Source organism: Doryrhamphus excisus, chromosome 19 (genome assembly GCF_030265055.1).
Source record: "Doryrhamphus excisus isolate RoL2022-K1 chromosome 19, RoL_Dexc_1.0, whole genome shotgun sequence".
Taxonomy (NCBI): domain Eukaryota; kingdom Metazoa; phylum Chordata; class Actinopteri; order Syngnathiformes; family Syngnathidae; genus Doryrhamphus; species Doryrhamphus excisus.
The window spans coordinates 10,011,098-10,031,218 of record NC_080484.1 but is presented as its reverse complement, the minus strand read 5'-3'; the positions used below and the strand labels follow the sequence as shown (position 1 = coordinate 10,031,218).

At 43.6% G+C, this 20,121-nt stretch overlaps 3 protein-coding genes across 3 annotated transcripts; all 3 read right to left on the bottom strand.

Moving 5' to 3' along the window:
* Positions 1–275: 275 nt before the first annotated feature.
* slc30a1a (solute carrier family 30 member 1a) lies at positions 276–5,129 on the bottom strand. Its single transcript, XM_058056625.1, has 2 exons — positions 4,104–5,129; positions 276–2,122 (listed from the first exon to the last, which is right to left on the bottom strand). Exons 1-2 carry the CDS (start codon positions 4,651–4,653, stop codon positions 1,248–1,250), a joined length of 1,425 nt encoding a protein of 474 aa, XP_057912608.1. The 5' UTR covers positions 4,654–5,129; the 3' UTR covers positions 276–1,247.
* A 668-nt stretch (positions 5,130–5,797) lies between these two features.
* Positions 5,798–11,246, bottom strand: nek2 (NIMA-related kinase 2). The gene is made up of 9 exons (XM_058057060.1): positions 10,947–11,246; positions 10,299–10,516; positions 9,170–9,410; positions 9,015–9,097; positions 8,077–8,203; positions 7,764–7,998; positions 7,243–7,297; positions 6,209–6,282; positions 5,798–6,033 (listed from the first exon to the last, which is right to left on the bottom strand). Exons 1-9 carry the CDS (start codon positions 11,040–11,042, stop codon positions 5,858–5,860), a joined length of 1,305 nt encoding a protein of 434 aa, XP_057913043.1. The 5' UTR covers positions 11,043–11,246; the 3' UTR covers positions 5,798–5,857.
* Positions 11,247–11,648: 402 nt separating this feature from the next.
* Positions 11,649–18,546, bottom strand: kif20a (kinesin family member 20A). Its single transcript, XM_058056936.1, has 19 exons — positions 18,290–18,546; positions 17,818–17,989; positions 17,385–17,513; positions 17,194–17,313; positions 16,970–17,108; positions 16,705–16,880; positions 16,533–16,623; positions 16,243–16,455; positions 15,522–15,633; positions 15,364–15,438; positions 15,152–15,295; positions 14,904–15,072; positions 14,687–14,836; positions 14,463–14,602; positions 13,586–13,688; positions 13,324–13,522; positions 12,918–13,003; positions 12,698–12,835; positions 11,649–12,292 (listed from the first exon to the last, which is right to left on the bottom strand). The coding sequence occupies exons 2-19, from the start codon at positions 17,983–17,985 to the stop codon at positions 11,942–11,944; spliced, it is 2,703 nt and encodes a 900-aa protein (XP_057912919.1). The 5' UTR covers positions 17,986–17,989; positions 18,290–18,546; the 3' UTR covers positions 11,649–11,941.
* Between the last annotated feature and the right edge of the window lie 1,575 nt (positions 18,547–20,121).

Sequence of the window (20,121 nt, the reverse complement as noted above, 5' to 3'; positions counted from 1 at the left end):
TCCACTGCCCGCTATACGTCAACGTCGCCGCCATATTGGATGTGTCAGTTAATGCCTCTCGTTCATACATTCACACACTAGTATACTTTAATACTTTAATATACTAACTTTCTGTGTTAGGCTTTAAAAGGCACTTAAAATAAAAATAAAATAAAATAAAACCACCCGCTGAAATGTGGGTGTACTTACTGTCAGAAGCTACTGGCAAGTGATTGATATTTGGATTGAACATTTAACATTTATTTTTTTAAGTACACAAAGAACAAGAGACAACATTTGGGTTCATCAACTGTACCAAAACAGCCATATATTTTTGTCACACAATGACACATTGGACAGCATACATATTATCCAAAAAGAACATCAGATGAACATCATATCTAAAATAATAAAGTTATTTTTTTCTTACATAACACAGTAAATGTGCCCAAACGAGAATAGAAGAGACATTATAAAATGAAGGAACACATCAAAAATACATTTCCCAGCACATATCGTTTACATTGCATACATATTCAATCAGGAGTGGAATTGGGAATTGCACCTTGTTACGTGACAAACATGGTGATGACGATGGGGGGAGATTTGTAGGCAGTTTCAAGGCCACTGTAAAAGGACTTCAGTGCACTCAGCGAGTATATGATAGAGAGATAGTGGTTTTTGTCAGCTTGGTTCTGCCATGTTGGGACGCAGCACGGTGCTGCTCACATTCACGTTTTTAACTTCTCAGCCATGCCCAGAGGGCTCGATACGATGCATAAAACGGCGAATGAACCTGCAATACGGCACAGGGCAGGCTAAGTTAAGAGAGGTGCTTATCCAGCTTGATTTAAAAAAAAAGAATAAAACGAGGCAGGTCGAGGCTAGGTAAAAACAGCATAGATGGTTGGCCGTTGAGGAAATAGAAGCAATGTCTGAAGAATTTTCTAATAACTTAAATACTTAAATCATTACAATACATTCTGTGGGGGCAGGTGAGAAAACCCATAAAAAGGTCCACAGGCTGAGATACGCGTGTGTGACGTGTGATGAGATGCAAGGATGTGGTCCATCAGGTGCTGATGTGAAAAGCTTTGGCACAGCATCAGCATGGGACAGCATACCACTACAGGTAATGGATAGAAGAAGAAAATGCATGAAGACTGCAGTGACATGATGAAGTGGGGAGCAATGTTTGCTTGGTGCTTATGCTGGCGCCATTTTTCCAGTATTGACAACGTGCAAACAACAGTTATTCCAGCGTTATCTCACAGAGACGACTCAACCTCTTGGGTCACGCTCACTTGAGCCTGCACCAGAGGAGAGGCGGCGGATAGTTCCGGGGGCTCAGCAGGCTCCAGAGCCGAGGAGATGGTCACCCTGACGTCATTGGTGGGCTTATTCTCGGATGCGGTGTTCTGCTTGTCGGCAGAGCCGCAGCACAGCTTGGGGGCACACTGAGTCCGGCAGGAGAGCTCGCACAGGGAGTCCTGCGACTCAGAGTTGAAGGTGACGAACTCGGGTTGGATGGTGGTGGCGTGGATGCCCTCGTTGTGGAAGAAGTCCTTGATGCGTTTGGCCACCTCCATGTAGGACGTGGGGTCGTGGCACTTGATGTGCGCCGTGGCGATGATGCGGCTGCCAGCCAGCTGCCAGATGTGCAGCTCGTGGATGGCCAGGACGCCGTCCAGGCAGAGGAGGCGCTCGTTGAGGCGGTGGATGTTGATCTGCTTTGGGACAGTCTGCAGCAGGATGAGCGCCGACTCCTTGAGCAGCGGGTACGTGGTGTACAAGAGGATGCACACCATGATGAGGCAGAGCGTGGGGTCCAGGTAGAGCACCCAGCAAGGGCCCGCTACCTTGGGGATTATGTCGTCCTCATGGGTCTGGTTGCTGTGGTGGTTGGAGACGTGGCTATGGAGGCACGGGTTGACACATATATCGCCTTTCTCGCAGGGCTGCCACACAAAGATGAAAATCAAGGCGTTGATCACGACGATGACAGAGCCCAGGGCGTCGCCCAGAACGTGGAGGAAGACGCCGCGCATGTTGAGCTGCGAGGACGAGCTGTGGTCGTGGTCCAGCTCCTCGTACAGGGTGCCGCCATTGATCTGCACCCCTGTGTTGTCTCTACAGCTGAGATCTGACAATAAACACACTTTATTAGACCATGACAACATAGACTTTCATGCATAGTGTTGGACTACAAAAAAATATGGCAAAATTCTGAATATGTTGTATTGGACATAGGGCTGCAGATAACGATTATTTTAATAGTCGATTAACTTGAATATAGGTTGTTTCCATTAACCGAGCAATCGGTTGGACCCTAGACAGACCAAATCAATAAGCAAACACAAACAGATAGCAAAAACGTTGGTCTGATGTGTGGGAATATCTTGTTTAGCCTAAAACACAAAGATTGCTTTCATGGATGACTACAGGGACGGCTTTTGAAAAATTAATGAGTGAATACAGATGGAATATTTCATTAAGTTCCGTTACAAAGAGAAGGCCTATTTCATGACAATATAACACATAGTGTTGATATAAGGACATAATGCTTGTCTAAAATATGTTAGCCCCACTCTTCAAAATAAACAAAACGTGTTTTAAGGCATCTCAAACACTGAGGAAATAGATTAGTGCATATCGTGTCCTCCATTTTTGGTTCAAAGTGCAATTATTAAACAATTGAGGTGTCAGACTCTGTGGATTATTAAATAAACTCCCGTCAACCTCACCCTGAATTGTATATTAGGCCTAATGTAATCATTGATGTGGGTGTGTGTGAGGGCCCAGCGACCTAGCAAGAAGCCGCTTGCCTCAATGCTGGATCGTTCATCAGCTGGATAATGGTGTGGCTGGGACTCCACAATTACGCTGATGTATGGTTCTGTAACAGCCAGCAGGACACGGAGGGGAGGGTGCAAAGCCAGTCTCCATTTATTGGAAATGTCAAGGCCTCGCAGTGAGAGTGTTAAGAAAGAACGCTGGGAATGGCTTTAACCCTTCAGGGCCGGTTTAAGCCAGAGTGACACCCTCAAGCATAATTAGACATTTGGTTGCAAACGGACAAGAAAGCACTGACTCCGATTGTACTGTTATGCAACGTGGACTGCTGACTGTGGAGAAAGTGTGGCCCAAACAGTGATGGTATCTTACAGTAAAAAAATTATATAAGAGTAAAGTATTTTGGTATTTAAGGAAGATTTAAAAATAAATCAAGTTTTGTGCTGCACGGAAGTTTGTTAGCGCACAGGCCTCACAGCTAGGAGACCGAAGTTCAATTGCCCCCTCGGCCATTTCTGTGTGAAGTTTGCATGTTCTCCCCGTGCACGCGTGGGTTTTCTCCAGGGACTCCGGTTTCCTCCCACATTCCAAAAACATGCTAGGTTAATTGGCGACTCCATTCATTGTATGAATGCGAGTGTGAATGGTTGTTTGTCTATATGTGCTCTGTGGTTGGCTGGCGACCAGTCCAGGGTGTACCCCGCCTCTCGCCTGAAAATAGCTGGTATAGGCTCCAGCACCCCCCACGACCCTCGTGAGGATAAGCGGTATAAAATGAAATGATGAAATCCGGTTTTACCAGAGTAACAACTGAAAACAAACAACCTTAATTGCAGTTGACAAAAAAGCAGTAATAGGTTGTGACCAGCAGAGGCGCTGTTGAGTCAGTGTCAACCTTTTGAGCCATCATACATGACCAACTTCCATGTTTAAGGTCCAGTTCCAGGCAAAACAAACTTTTACACACAGGTTTTACATGAAACCTTATCAAATATATATCAAATATCATGTAAAATTTACTTGATTTCAGGAGGTCCATCTAACAAATTTATGGCTCAGGAGGTTTTTGTAGTTCATTTACTAATGAGAGGGCAAACCAGTATTTTACATTATTCAATTTATTAACCATTTTTCACATTTTATGGGGTAAAAGTTTTAAATCCTATAGACTTTAACAACTGATTTAAACTTGTCAGGGTTATTCTACTTTGTTGATATGCATTTCCGGTCTAGACCAAGTTTATTACACTGGTTACTTGTTAACTGAATCAATTCATTTCTCTTTATTTTTGTCAAGCTGTTTTTTCGCCTCCATTGAAATGTGTACTCACCGGTTGTTTGAGAGGCATCCCCCGAGCTGCTGTGGTTGCCCACCAAATTGTTGGTCTCTCCAGAAGTCCCATTACCAGCTCGTTCAGACTTCCCAGCTTTACCCTTCTTATTCCCGTGCGAGTGCCCGTGCCCCCCACCGGCGTGTCCGTGGAACAAGCAAAGTCCAAGCAGGTTGATCAGCAGCCCAGCGAATCCCACGCCGGCGAGCACCTGCGGTTTCTCTATCTCGTGGGCGTTGGTGAAGCGCTCCACCGCCTCCAGGACGATGGTGAAGCACAGAGCGGTGAGGAAGACGGCGTTGACCAGAGCCCCCATTACCTCAGCCCGGATCCAGCCGAAGGTGTTCTTATTGGTGGCTTGTGTCTTCTCGGCGAATCTGACCGCCACCAGAGCCACAACTAGCGCCATGACGTCCGACAACATATGAAAAGAGTCCGACAGCATCGAGAGGGATGAGGTCATCCGGCTGACCACCACCTCCACAACGAAGAAGGAAAAAGTCAACGAGAGCATGCATAGCAGTCGGGCGCGATTGGGCTCACAAGCCATTTTGTCTCCGTTCAAATATTGACGTTATAAGGGAGAAAGACTAGCTAGCACTTAGCTAGCTAGCTAGCTAGACTCAACTCCACAAGCTAACGCCGAGCAATGGCTCCCTGAGACAAAACGCGAGTCTTTGTACACGACTCTCCCCCAGTAACAGCGCGGAAGACAACGAAAATATGACACTTAAAACCATCCGTTAAAAGCTCGCAGTGCTCGACAAACACACGGTCCGTTGTTCGCTCAGCTCCACTTTGCAGACGGCTGAAACTTTGCACCCGAGCCGGTAAACTTTCCACACGGAACCCTGATGGGGAAGTACACGCCCCGCTCTGATTCCTATTGGACAAGAGAACAAAAGGTCGCAGATAATTGGTGAGATGTCGCCGCTCAACTGAGTGGGCGGGTCAAAGTAGCTAGGCAACGGGGGTTGCTAAGCACGCTCCATAAAAGTAATATCGGACCTTAATATCCAGTTCAGATGTACATACATTATTATTCCTGAGGCAGCCATATTTGGGAAAAAATTAACTATCATTAACATTACCTGCAAACGCTGCCACAAGTATACATTGGGCAGAATAAACGTCAACACTTTGCTTGACTCTTCGTGTAATCCTTATTTCGTCACGCATACGGCCATTTTTGTTTTTATTCAACATTATCATCACCAAGGGATGTGACAAGTATCAAGAGTACAAAAAAATGCAAAAAGGAACCGCGACAGCTTACAAATGCATGACGTCACCCCATTTCGAAGTGGTGATGTTGAGAAATCGCTGATTTAATCACGTTCAAACACATCGTCCACAAACGTCTTATATGTCATTAATTAAACAGATTAAAATCTTATTTTTGTAAGACACAGCAGTTTTAAAAAAATTAAAGCCAAAATAATTGTCAATAGCTTGTTCAAGATGCTCAATTGTTGTACATGGATATTCCCTTGTGGCCAATATAGCTATTTAATGCAATTGTGGTCAATTATTGCCCCCTTGTGGCCGATGTCGGTACTTGTTGAATTCAACAATAGATGAATCTCTAGATTCAATACAATCATGACACCAATCTACATATTATTACGTGCAATACTATTAAAAACTTTATAAATAATAGATATATAATAAATAAAAACACACACACACAAAACTTAATTTACACACATTGATCAACACTTTGCTAATATTTTCATGGCGTGACAACACAGCTGTCAGATGCGGAAGCCAAGAAGCTGACAGGCTCTTTCCACTTCATTTAGGATTTCAGCATGTCGACTGATAATGTCCTCCTGTGGCCTCACACTCACAGAGCGATTAGGCTGATGGTTCTCCTTGCCAGCCCCAGCAAAGTGGACCTTCTTGCCAGGTGAGCAAATCTCCCCCACACCTACAAGTCAAATAATATTTAATATAAAAAAAACAAGACCCACCAAACTCATTGTGTTTAATATTAAGGATATTGATAAAATCTTTATTGATATCATAAAAAAATAAGTTAAATGTAAAATTCACGTTGGCAAACGAGTGCAATGTGTCCAGAGACCTTCATGTAATGTGTATACCTATGTCTTTGCCATAACGGGGGGTCTGCTCCCGCTTGTGTTGGAGATGGAAATGTCTCAGTAAATTCTCAGCCCTGAAACAAAACATTGCGAGTCATACACATCACATTAAAATCAAAGAAACATGTTCTTTTTTTGGGTGGGCAAACTTTGGCTGAGGGGCCAAAGAGAACAACATACTTGCTCACGGTGCAACAAAAGAAAGACATCCACAGCAAGTTAACATATCACATAAATCAACTACTACTACATGGGTGATAAACAACAACAAAGCGCTTGTTATTTCCAAATACCCGCAAGGCATGCTGGGTTGTCCAACAGCAAATTGAACTCATTCATTCATTTCTACCGCTTATCCTCACGAGGGTCACAGGGGGGTGCTGGAGCCTATCCCAGCGGTCTTCGGGCGAGAGACGGTGTACACCCTGGACTGGTCGCCAACCAATCACAGGGCACATATAGACAAACAACCATTCACACTCACATTCATACCTATGGACAATTTGGAGTCGCCAATTAACCTAGCATGTTTTTGGAATGTGGGAGAAAATCGGAGTACCCGGAGAAAACCCACGCATGCACGGGGAGAACATGCAAACTCCACACAGAGATGGCCGAGGGTGGAATTGAACTCAGGTGTCCTAGTTGTGAGGCCCGCACGTAACCACTCGCCCGCAATATGAAGTATGACCAATGAAACATCGGATATCAAGAATATGATAACTCCTTATTTACCTTTCAGACTACCTCAACATATTTTGCAATCAAGCTACCCAGCATGCCTTGCGGCATTTTTATGTCTTTGGTATTATGCACAGATATTTATTTGCAGGTTGGTAGGTTACTAATTGGCGACTCAAGCACTGCAAGTCATGTTGCCGACAACAGTTTCCATAGTCAAGGTTTAAAAAGAGGCTTGGCGGCCCGCAGTTTGACCACCCCTGTTTTAAGATAGTTCAGTTGCCTTCTAGTCAGCCTTTGTGTACGAACCTGAAAAAAAAAATCAGTGCAGTTTCTCTTTAACAACAAAATACCTCAATAGTTTCTCATCTGCCAGTCGTTCACGGACACACATCTCACGTTCTCTTCCTGAAAACAAACAAAAGCTGAAAGTACATCAACTCAAATTGCCTTTTTTGTAGCAACACATTACTTTCTGAACTACAATACTGTTCGACTGATGTACACGAGGGTGTCGTACCACACGTGGACTCCAAACACTGCTTTAAGGCAGACAGAAGAGGTAATAAGTACTACAGAGGCCTTAAAAAAAGTGAGGTCATCATCAAGCTATTCATTGGACTTGAACGGCTTGTATTGCAATAACTGGAAAAATAACTTTTTGACTATGTGAATATGTGTTTGAGGAAAAGTGTTATTATAGCCATAGAACAGGAAGTGGAAACGAGTGCAATCTTGGATATTTCAATCACAGCACCATTTTCTACACCGCCTATCATTTTTGGGGTCACGAGTGGGCCAACATGCAAACTATTAATTTGATTTGATAATAAAGCCTGGCTGAAACAAAACTGTACGATGGGTTCACACTCACTCTCCAGCATCTCCTCGCGTTCTTTCAGCGCCTTTTCTCGCTCTTTGAGTGCCTGCTCTCTGAGCTTGAGCTCCGCTGCTGTGTTGGCAGAAGGTGACGGCGCTTCTGCAGGCTTTCCAGGAGGACAGTCAGAGTCTGCTGACTTTCTCCTCTGGTGCTTCCTCTGTTCTTCACCGACGGCTTCCTTCAGCAGGCTGCTCTGGAGGATGGACTCCACAGATGGCCTCAGATAGTCCTGGAGTTTACAACAACAATGCACCATGAGTTCTTACATTTTAAAACTAGGTTTATGGGAAAAACTGCTATTTCAAACCTTCAAGTTGAGCATTCTCTTGAGCAAGGTGTTTAATTCTTCCGAGTATCGAAATGGGATTCTGGAGAACTTCCCTTCTCGGATCTTCACTGCAAGCTCTTTTTGGTTACAGGCGGTAAAGGGTGGTCTGCAGAGTATCACATACAGTACTGTGATATACCGCACTTTTTTTTCATAGGTTGGCTGTTCCTTATACATAGGCTTATACTCCAGAGTGACTTATAAATGAAAAAATTGTTTATGCTACATAAACGCTGGACAACTTTTCTGTTCATGTTTATTTTTCGTGTAGCTGAATAAGCATTGTGTTAGCATATCTTACACCTATTCAGCCTGTTCTCTATTCGTTTAATAATGTTAGAATTTGCCTTCCAAGACGATGTAATGTCTGTTTTGGTCAAGTAGTTTGTAAGTAGTTTTTTTTCTTCCTAATTATACATTTTTGGCCTTGTGCGACTTATACTCCAGTGCGACTTATGTATGTTTTTTCTTCCTAATTATACATTTTTGGCCTTGTGCGACTTATACACCAATGTGACTTATGTATGTTTTTTCTACCTAATTATGCATTTTTGGCCTTTTACAACTTATACTCTAGTGTGACTTATGTCTGATTTTTTTCTACCTAATTATGCATTTTTGGCCTTGTACAACTTATACTCTAGTGTGACTTATGTATGTTTTTTTTCTACCTAATTATGCATTTTTTGCCTTGTACAACTTATACTCTAGTGCGACTTATGTATGTTTTTTTCTACCTAATTATGCATTTTTGGCCTTGTACAACTTACACTCGAGTGCGACTTATGTATGTTTTTTTCTACCTAATTTTTGGACTTGTGCGACTTATACTCCGGAGCGACTTATACTCCAGAAAATACGGTATATACATATATTATATATTATACTAACTGCTCAAGTAGGTCAGAAGAACTTACGATAGTGCACACAGCTCATACAGCAAACACCCCAGAGACCAGATGTCCGACTTTTCATTGTACGACATCTGGTTCATTTGTTCCTGGAAGACAAACACAGAATAAAGAGACAGCCACCACTCACAAGTTGTCGCCAAAGGCACAAGGAAACCAACAGGAGACATATAGTAGGGCGTCCCGACGAACGTCTTCGCAAAGCTGGTGTCATGGTTGAGGATCCGGGCCAGGCCAAAGTCGCCCAATTTCACGTTCTGCTTAACGTCCAGGAAGATGTTGGCCGGTTTCAGGTCCCGGTGGAGGACGGTGGGTCTGCCGTCACTGCGCCTGTGGCACTCCTTCAATGCCAACATCAGCTGGGCCATGACACGCAGGATGAACGTCTCCTCCAAATAACGTCTGAGCCAACAACAACAAAAAGGTTTTTTTTAATTACATAACAGCATTTATACTTGCATATGATTTTTTTTGCCTAATACTGTATTTGCTGAAATAACAACCTCCACTCAAATAGATACCGCGCCTTGAATAAAATATATTTAAATATAAAATATATCTAATAGGACTGTCATATACTGATGAGTTGTATACAATATGTATGTAATATTTTCATTCATTCATTCATTTTCTACCGCTTTTTCCTCACGAGGGTCGTGGGGGGTGCTGGAGCCTATCCCAGTGGTCTTCGGGCGACAGGCGGGGTACACCCTGGACTGGTCGCCAGCCAATCACAGGGCACATATAGACAAACAACCATTCACACTCACATTCATACCTATGGACAATTCAATTAACCTAGCATGTTTTTGGAATGTGGGAGGAAAACCCACGCATGCATGGGGAGAACATGCAAACTCCACACAGAGATGGCCGAGGGTGGAATTGAACCCTGGTCTCCTAGCTGTAAGGTCTGCGCGCTAACCACTAGACCGCCGTGCCACCTATGTAATATTTTATGTATATTAAATATATTATCTTACATATCTTTTATTTAAATTCACGCTTGTATTTCTTTCATTAATTAACACCGTCTCCGCTGGTTGTTATTGTTATTACAAAAATAGATTTGTACAAATTAAAGGCCTCTTCAATAATGGAAGTAATGCCTGGTACTCTCTGAAGTTTGGTAAACACACACACATTTGACTACATTTGCTAAATTAATTAAACAAATGAACAATTGATTAATTAATTCATACATATTGATATACCGACCAAAATAATGCTAAAGGATGACAATACAGATGTGAATTTGTAGCTAACCTACAGAAAGTATATGCTGGTCACCTTTCCCTGATGCATCGGGCGACGAGGCTGGCCAGGTCTCCGCCTTGGCAGTACTCCATGACGATGTACAGGGTGGTGTTGGTGCGGTCGATGATGCGATCGTAGTATCTTACAATGTTGGGATGCTTCAGCTCCCTAAGGAGGTTGACCTCTGACACCAACATCTGCTTCTCACTCTCAGCCATTGTGCCATAGTCCAGCTCCTTCCACACCAGCACCTGTTTTTTTTTTTTACACAATAACAGATATTTGGTTAAGATATATGACACAATTGAAGCACAGTGTACATGAAAAAATATATAAAGTCTAGTGGTTGAATTGTTTATACTTTTCAAAATGCACATGCTGACTTCCTCGATCACGTGACGCTATCATAACATTTTAGACCTCCATTATCGTTGGTACTTTAGTTTTCAGCATTGTTTACCTACTAATGTGTGTATATTTTAGCTTTCGGTATTGTTTAACCAACTATTATGTGTAAATACACGAACATAACAAAAATACAACAAATACTTGACTATATTGTATGATACGTTGAATGAACCCGGAAATAGTCTCGTGTGTTTAGCAAGCTAGACATAGCAACACTTGCCAATATTTTATGAGCAGTGACTTTGTGCGTTAATGGAACCAATAGTTACTCACTTTCCCATCAGATTTTCGTCTTATTTTCTGGCATTTTCCATAGGAACCAGAACCAATGGTGTACAGCACCTCGTAATCGCTAACTCGAGACGGCATCTTGATATTAGCAACACAAACCGCTGCTAACTACTAAATGTCACACTCACAACTTCTCCTCTTATATTGACAGAGTTGATGCTATAAATTGTTGTAAAATGTTCATAAATAAAACATAAATCCACTTTCCGCGTCCTCTCCTCTGATGTTTTGTCTCTGGAGTTAAAACAGAAACTACCACGCTTTTAAATTTGTGTGGAGAAAAATCTCTCGATTGTGATTGGTCAGTGCTTGCGCATGACGTGTTCTGATTGGTCTAAGAACGGCTACGAGTGGCGTGGTTGCCAAGCGCCGAGAAACCGCGAGAGTAAAGCGGCAAGTACCCAACCTGGCCGTTAGATGGGGCTAAATTCAGTTTTAACGTTTAGCCGTACAGTACTGCAGCCCTTAATATTAATTAGCAATGGATGGATAATTTCCCTGGTTGTAATGTAAGTGTATGATTTGCATATTCATTTTTAACGCATTCTAAGTGATATAAGCAAACTTAGTTGTTACATAAATCTTGTATAATCATTTATATCCTGAAAAGCAGGAAGGCAGAAGTTAATGGAACATCATTCAATGTGATGGCCTGTTTTGCACACACACAAAAAAAACGAAACAGACGGTTGAAAAGATTTACTGTACTTTATGTTGCATACAGACTTGCTTTATGATCTGCATTTGTACGATGTGCAAGGTATTTTGGTCAGGGTAACACAAGGTGTGACACACAACATATAAAAACAAACAGTGAACAAAAAACATGCAGGATAACTTTCAAAATACAATTCTGTGCGCTGAATAATACCCAGAAAAGAATAAAACCAATGGTAGCTGGACACAAACACAAAATCAGAACTGTATTTGGCATAAAACTATCATTCCAAATATTGAATAAAGACCCACACAAGTGTTCAGTACTTCCCCCTAAGGATACGAGGTGTAAGGACGGGGCTTGGAGACTGTTGTCGTGACCTCAGGATCCTCGAGTAAGGAGTTAGGTTTACATCTGCGTTGTTACGCATGTTGTATTTGCGCGTTGGTGTGCGTGTGGGAAACAGAGACTGGCAAAAAGGCTTCTTTTGTGGAGGCTTGTTCTCAGAGTCGCTGGCAGCGGCGCCACAGCCCCGCTTCTTGCAGGTCCCAGGTGTAGCGAAACCCACGCGAGGAAGCTGAAGCTGTGCCTGCACTGGCGTCTCCGCTTTGCGCCTCAAGTCGGCCTTGACGAGCGTCAGGCCGTTCTGTAGCTCCACCAGGATCTGGTCCTACAGAGGAAGTGAGTCGATAGGGTTAGACGCTGCCGTTTGGAGAGTGGAGTGAAGGCGGGGTCACCCAGGGGAAGTTAAAAGACGGCAAACCCTCCACATGCTATGGCACCACCCAACGCAGGAGTTAGAATAAACAAATATACATTAGTCTCAAAGCTGATTGTGCGTGTAAATATGTTAGTGGAAATGAGAGGGAGAGAAAAAAAATGATATTGACAAATTCATTAATGGGGAAAAAAATGCATTTCTAATCACAATTATGCCTAATAACTTTATGTCCAACTTTAAACTGAGGACAGAATATGGCTTGCATGGCATGCTGTGATAAGTCAAATAGTACTGTGGTATTTCAGCTAGGCTACACCATTTTTACACAAAGAGTCACAGCGACATCCACGGTACCTGTTTCATTAGTGTTTCGTCCGCGGCTGACAAAGCCTGACGCAGTCTCTCGCCTCCTGTGTTGCGGCAGCAGGCACGCTCACCAGACTGCAGATCCGAACCCAGCCTCTGCAGATCGACGCGCAGCTGACGTAGGTTCTGTTTGGATTCGGACAGAGGACATGAGTCAATCGTGATGACGAGGCAAAAGGGGTGGATGGTGGATGTCCCATCCCCTTACCCTTTGACCCTCTTCCAGCTTGCGGTTAGCGGCAGCGGTGCCCGCCGAGCCTGGCTCCTCCAGCTGTATCTTCAGCTTGGACAACTCTGCAGTGAGGAAAAACAAACAGTGAATCGTTGGATTATTTTGACCTGGTAAATTAAATACAAAGTGATATCATGGCACTATCTGCAGGGGAAAACGAGTGAGTGCTGCGGCTATGAATCCAGCAGAGGGCGCCATCTCACAAGTGAATTCACTCAACATTTTCCAGCAGAAGATGCTTTGTAACTGCATGTTTTGTAAGCATAGCATACAAGCTTCAAATACAATAGTTGCTGCCCTACTTTAGAACATATTGGCGTTATTTCTCGCTGTTAGGACCGTAACCTCTCATCCCCCCTGATGACATCAATGCATACCATACCTTGCGTCTTGCTTAGTAGCTCAGCGCGACACTGGTCCAGCTCCTCGCGCTGTCGGCTGAGGTCCGTCTGGGCGGTGCGGCGCTTGGAGCGCCGAGGCCCCTCGGGGTCCTGCTGCTGGGGTGGAGAGCCGGAGTCCTCTTCGTTGTTTCTCTGCTTCTTCAAGGCAGCGCTCAGTTCCTCGATCTCCTGGTCACGCTCCTACGACGCGCCATATTGGCCCGTTTACATTTAATCCCCAAATATTCGATGAATATTTCTCACCTGTAGCTCCTGCGTGTAGAATTTTTTCAAATGTTTCTGCAGGATTTCTATCTTGTCCTCGCAGCGCGCTTCGATCATAGCTCTCTCTCTGTCCAAGGTCTCGCTACGGAACCACAAAGCATCTCAGGTTAAGATAAGATATGCCTTTATTCGTCCATCAGTGGGGAAATTTGCAGGTCAGAGGGTCAGAGGGTTTACTACAGGGGTCTCAAACACGTGGCCCGCGGGTCAAATGTGGCCCACAGGACACTAGTTTGAGGACCCCGCCTTGATATGAAAGTTTAATGTTTGAAAGTTTGATATGGATGCTGTATGGTATCATGTACCGAGAAAAAATTATTACGTTTGATTCATGTTCATGTTAAAGGTTAAATAACTTAATAGTTATCCTCCCTATCCGTGTGGAAGTGGTAAGTTTTTGGCTTTTTAAGTTTAAAAGGAAATAACTTGGAGGCTACCGTTTAGGTCGCTAGCTCTCTAGTTTGCGAGTTAGCATGTGTCTCAAGACCCTGCAGTTGCGCAATATGTTGTAGATAAAAAAAAAAAAAAAAAAAAGAGTATAAATGTGACTATAGTTGTGTTTTGTCATGTCTACAGGGCTCTAATAATGCTTTGTTCATTTTAATCTGAAAAAAATAATTTGTCTACCCACCAACTATAAGTGCTTTCTTAAGTTATTATTATTATTATTATATTTATTTATTACTGATTGATTTTCTTTATTCTTGATTTGTTTATTTATTTTTCATCTTATTTCATGCGTTTTTTTTTTTTTTGGAAAACATGATGCGGCCCAGCCTCGCCCAGACCCTAGCTCCAGTGGCCCCCAAGTAAATTGAGTTTGAGACGCCTGGTTTACTATATGTCCTCCACACACCTGAAATCCTCTTCCATTCTCAGGACGTGCTCCATCATTTCCGAGACCGCCTCCTCCCTCACTTTGGCCTCAATCAGCTCCTGTTCCTCCTGCTGCCGCTGCAACTGTCTCTTTAGGAGGTCGATGGCGTGCAGCAAAGACTTCGTAAGGCAGAAGGGATCAGTTAGAAGTTCAGAAGGAGTGAATGGCTATCTTTGAGGTAACACACTAGTGTGATGGTGTACCTCTGTGTTCAACATGGTCATATCTCCATCTTCCACATCGCTCTCATCAGACTCTTCCTCCACCACACTGCTGTCGTTCCCGTTGGCTGGCTCACGCAGAAGAGACAGGATGTAGGCCACTCTGGTCTTAGTGGAGGGACCATGGACCAGCTGGAAGGAAATAAGGACAATTCTTTCCTCATCCGTGCTTAATGTGCAGCGCCAGTTGTTGTCTTACTTGGGAAGCAATAGCTGAGAACTTGAGTGCTTGGAGAGTCTCGTCATAGACTGAGGCACATGTGTTGATGTTGACCACCATGCTGGAGGTTCCTCGCCCACAGAAGAACCCCTGAAGCACTCGGGTCAGCTTGCTGTCCCTGAAGGGCACCACTTGAGGGGGGCGTGACCTGTGGATGTTTAAACTTTGTAGCTCAATATCGGACAGTTTTAGATTTTTTTTTTTAAGACAAATTAAAGAGAACTGACTTGTTGGTCTGGTTGTTCCTCAGAGCAGCGATACAGCGGCCCAGCGTCAACAGGGAGGCGTTGATGTTGTTGGCTTCCTTCATCCTATCGCCGTTGCGCTGCTGTTTGCAGCGTTCCGACCCGGCTAGATCACACACGGTCAGTCTACAAAAGAGACAACACAGTAAAGAACTGAACGAAAGCAACAAAACATGAAAATTGTGGACACTTACTCGCTGATGTCCATGCTGCGGCCGGAATCTGCATCTGGGTGGATGTGCAGGACACGGATGGAGAAAATGCTGTGGCTGAGAAGTCAACAAAAAAAACCAAACTGTTCAAACAAACTGGTTCCATTCAAAAGAAAAAGACAAAAAGAAAGGCCCCCTACCTGCGGCTGGAGTTTTGGTTGAGGTGGGTGCTGGCAAAACTTTGGTTGCAACGTCCAACCCTCATAATCTTCCAGGCTTCCTCTGCACTGCGGACCTGGATCCATGTCAGGTCTGACAACACAACCAAAGCACATATTTCTTTATATTATAATACGTGCAACATTAGCAGGATATATAACGTAGGAGAAATTCTGCCTTTACACAGACAACAATGCTCAGTCTCTTCTATTTACAAATTAATCAAATGTGTATGCTAGTCTCCTTTATTCACGGTTAATTGGTTCCAGACCCGACCACAAAATGGGATTCAATGTTAATAAACTGAATATTTCGCAGACTTAGAGCATCAAAAAAACTTGTTTATGACTTTCTAAATACTGTTTTTAACATGATGAGAGCCCTGTAGACATGAAATAACAACCATGTAGTCATGGTTGAGATGGCCATTAGCTGGCGAAGTAACCAGTTAGCATTGAATTTATTTATTTTAAACTTAAGAAGCCCGACACTTACCACTTCCACACAGGAAGAGAGACCTTTTTCTCTTTCTATCATATCAGACATGCCATGGCTGACATTCATGCAATGTTCAGGTAATGTGTCAATGTTTGTGTCATTATTGACCATCGTCAACCACAAACCAGCAATCAATTATTAATTTGTGAAAAAGCGTGATATTGACAGGGACGGCTGTATTAATTTTAAGTCTGCGGTGGTTACCCTTCACATAGGGATTGCCGTTCTTGTCATCGCTCAGCCGCAGTGTGGGCCTCTTCCTCGGCTGCTTGGAAGGAGCGGCGTCCAGCAGGTCGTACAGGAACTCGTTGTAGATCTCGTAGAAAGACACCCAGATGGAGAACTGCAGTCCTTCCTCCAGGTCGCTCTCACCGCTCTGCGACAGGCTGTCAGGCTCCAGGCAAACACTGTCGCAGTCTGCAGAGTCGGATAAGTTGTTTTATATGAATGGCGTATGCATGCTGCTTTCAGGAACCTTCTTTAGTTTTCCTCACCTTCCAGCTGGGTAGCAATGTTGCTTGTGGTAGAGAGACCGCCGATGCCGCTGTCCCATGTTGTGGTGCCGCCTCGACGAGAATTCTCATCCTGTAAGACACAAAATTGATATATTTTACATTCATTTGAAATTTTGACGTGCCATTTTCACTCCAGATTAGATTCTTGAACCTCTTTGAGGAGAGAGCATCGGCGCATTTCCTCCTCCTTGATCTCAGAGGGCTCCAAGTGCCTCACATCCCGGTATAAGACGGGCTTCAGGTCCATGGCACCATAGAGACGTCCTTGGACTTTCCTGAAGAGAGATACTAAAGCTCGGGGCAGGAGGCCCGCCTTGTGACCAGTCCCTACAGAAAACACCAACATCATTTTAAAATTAACCCAAAAGCTACGGCAGCATCTGTTCACAGAGAAACACTGAACATCAATATCTTACCTTGAATAGTATAAGTCTTTCCAGAATTGGTAATGCCGTAGGTGTAGAGGAGTCGGTTCTCTCCTAGAAGCACATTTTTCACCATGTCCTTCATTGTGCACTCATAAAAGTGTTGCTGTGTTGTCTCTGGTCCCAGAATCTGATTCCCACAAGGAACAAAAACAAGTGGAAGTATGACATGTCTCTTAAAAACGCCTCAATTGTTTGACTCCGATTCCCCCTACCTTGGAGAAAGTGAACTTGTGCATACTCTGAGAGATACCCCTCTCTGCCATTTTCATGTTTTGGGAGCACTTGGGCGCTTTGAGCAGCAGAGTCTCATCGTCTTGGACATCCACACAACCCTACGAGGAGCAGCACATTATTAGAGACACAGAAGACAGACGACAACATGTATTTAGGTTGGAAATCAGACCTGTTCTTCTCCCCTTTCTCTCTCCAACTCTGTGAGGGGTCGGATGCGCAGAAAGACCTGCACTCTTTCCGGGTCGCCTTTGGCACCGCCACTGCCCATCCTCACCAGTGCTGGTTTCACAGCAATTTCCTATAACACAAATTCATCAGGAACTGAAAGAAGCGTGTGATTTATGAATTTGCATGACTGTAAAAATCCACTGACAAATTGAGTGGCTAAAAATATTTTCAATAAAGTAAAAAAAAACACTGCAGTACTGACTCTAACCATCAACGGCGCTGTTGGTTTATATTGTCAGTCGTCTCTGGCTTGAGGAACAACAGCATTTCATGTTTCCAGTTCAAAGTACGGTACAGATGCAGAAAATACATTTTCTTTGTTTAATTTGCGATTTAATACCAAACGTTTACACTGGCATCTCAAAACAACTAACCTGCGCCATGGTGGACGGCCGGGGGTCCAAACCGGGCGAAATGACCGAAATCTCAGGCAGACGCGGTCTTCCAAGGCCCCCATGCTCCGCTGCCGTGGACTCAAACACAGCCATTTCCTCCTCTTCTTCCAAAGGGGACATACTAGGCGAGGACAAAAACAACGCCATCGACCTGTCGCAAACCAAAGTGATATAAAAAAAAAAATTAAAAGTGGGGTTTTGGAGTTGCCACCATGCTACTACTATTATAATAATATATGACATGAGAGCATAAACTCAGGAGCACTTGATGGAAATTATATATAGACTTCATGTGTCACACATATAATCGTATATATCGTGATGCGCTCAATTGTAATCTTATGCATGTTCAAATGAAATAAAACCATATATATATAGAATTACGTTTATTTTAAAACACACTGTCCTTGTATTTACCAAGCATGTGAAGTTTACTTTGATTTCACCTTACCTTGCTAGCTAAACGACCAACGGATGAACGTGTGGTTTCCAGAACTTTCGCGTAAAAGTACCTTCGTCACTCTAAACGCGTTAACCCTCGGGAATATGGCATAAATTCAGCTATCGGTAGCCTACAGTCTTTTTTGTTGACGAAATACTCCCAAACGACGACGTTCTACGTTCAAACAAGGCGCCAGGGATCGGTGATCCAGGTAGCTAATGGAACAGCTTTGAATGCATTGGCGTCACTTCATGTCACCTCGCTGATTGGCTGAAGTTTTTTTTGTTTTCTGCTCTCTGATTGGATGTTACGAACCCTGACGGTGCACCACAAAAACATTCCTTCCTAAACGATGAGTGCTTTTGGAGAGTTCCGGTCACATGTTCTCGTTGTAAATACATGTAAATGTTATTATACAGGACAGAAACATAAAAAAGAGGATTCAAACCAATTATTGGAGTACTTTATAGCAGCTTTGCAGCGTTAGGTTTGTCTGATCACTGCTTAATCCAACTAATACCAGTATAGAGTCACAAACTTGCAAATCCTGTTATGAAAACAGTGAAGAAGTGAACTAACAAAGTAAAGCTGCACAGACTGGGCTGCATAAAGTGGGTTTGAATACAGGCCTGACACTCTAACATTTGTGGTCATTAAGTCATTTGAATGCCCCTTGCTTTTAGACCACCTGAAGGACATCACAGGGCCCCTGTTGGAGCCCCTGCGGTTTGCCGACAGATGGACCGGGACAGTGGATGATGCATTCAACGTGGGGTTACACTTCTGGCACACCTTGACAGTGCATGGAAATATGTAATGATCATTTTGCTCTACTCTGCATTCAACACCATCATCTCTGAACTCTTCTCCTCCAAGCTCCTCCACCTCAGGGCAGGATCTAAAGCTTTCTGATGCAGCAGATGACCCTGTGTCAACTGTTGAGACCATCACGTGATTGCTATCCATAATTGCTCAGGACTTGAAGTGGGGAAACACGGCTTGCCACAGCAGCCGATCAGGCACTTTCACACAACAGTCATTGAATCTGTGTTTTTGTAGCTCATTTGTTTACATAATACCGGCACTTACCGGTGACTGTCACATGCAACCTACACAAGTGGCTTTCAAAAACCTGCTTCCATCTTTACTGTTATTAGCATAAGGGAGACAGTGGAGACTCTGCAGAACCACTGCAGCAGCATGACCCTTTTGTTCTCCCACAGCAGCATTTTGATAAAGATAGCTAGGATGGACACACTTTATTAATCCCGTGAAGGAGACGGAATGATGTTTTATTGCTTGCTGTCACTGTCGGAAGAACCCACCAAAGCGTGATATTGAGGATCTTTGGGGGTCCATGCCTGTGAAATGGTAGGTTGCAGGTGCCTCTGCGGAATACAACCCAGGCAGGTGAACACTGCAACATTTCTTGTGCATTTGCTCTGCGTTTTTTTTCCCCTCAAATGCAGCAATTCTGAATCACGTTGACAGATGGAATGTTGAAATATCAGAAAGTAGCAATAAGTAGAGCAAGAATGATGCAAGAAAAATGGTTTCGTATTTCATCAAACAGTGGCCACTGCTGCAATGCATGCCCTAACCCAATAAATTGCAATCTATATGAAGAAATATTCTCAGGAAAAGTAAAATGCCTTTGCTATGACAGACCGTTTTTGGAAAAAGTGCAGATTCTGGAAGATCTAGAAAGCTTTCTGTGCAGGTTATCGTGTGTAGATGCTCTATAGGCGTCCACAACTCAATACAAAGGGCCGAAAATTAGCATAATACGTCCCCTTCAAAGTGCGAAAGGTGCAAGTCGCTAATACTCCCTTTCACTGTGT

Coding starts and splice junctions, on each gene's coding strand:
- nek2 (XM_058057060.1), bottom strand. CDS start 11,042: ATGCCGTCTCGAGTTAGCGATTACGAGGTGCTGTACACCATTGGTTCT. Junction 9,411..10,298: donor GCCCGATGCATCAGGGAAAG/GTGACCAGCATA, acceptor TTGTTGGCTCAG/ACGTTATTTGGAGGAGACGT. Junction 8,204..9,014: donor TATGAGCTGTGTGCACTATC/GTAAGTTCTTCT, acceptor GATACTCTGCAG/ACCACCCTTTACCGCCTGTA.
- slc30a1a (XM_058056625.1), bottom strand. CDS start 4,653: ATGGCTTGTGAGCCCAATCGCGCCCGACTGCTATGCATGCTCTCGTTG. Junction 2,123..4,103: donor GGATGCCTCTCAAACAACCG/GTGAGTACACAT, acceptor GTTTATTGTCAG/ATCTCAGCTGTAGAGACAAC.
- kif20a (XM_058056936.1), bottom strand. CDS start 17,985: ATGGCGTTGTTTTTGTCCTCGCCTAGTATGTCCCCTTTGGAAGAAGAG. Junction 15,073..15,151: donor AGGAACAACCAGACCAACAA/GTCAGTTCTCTT, acceptor AAACATCCACAG/GTCACGCCCCCCTCAAGTGG. Junction 12,293..12,697: donor ACGAAACACTAATGAAACAG/GTACCGTGGATG, acceptor CTTCCTCTGTAG/GACCAGATCCTGGTGGAGCT.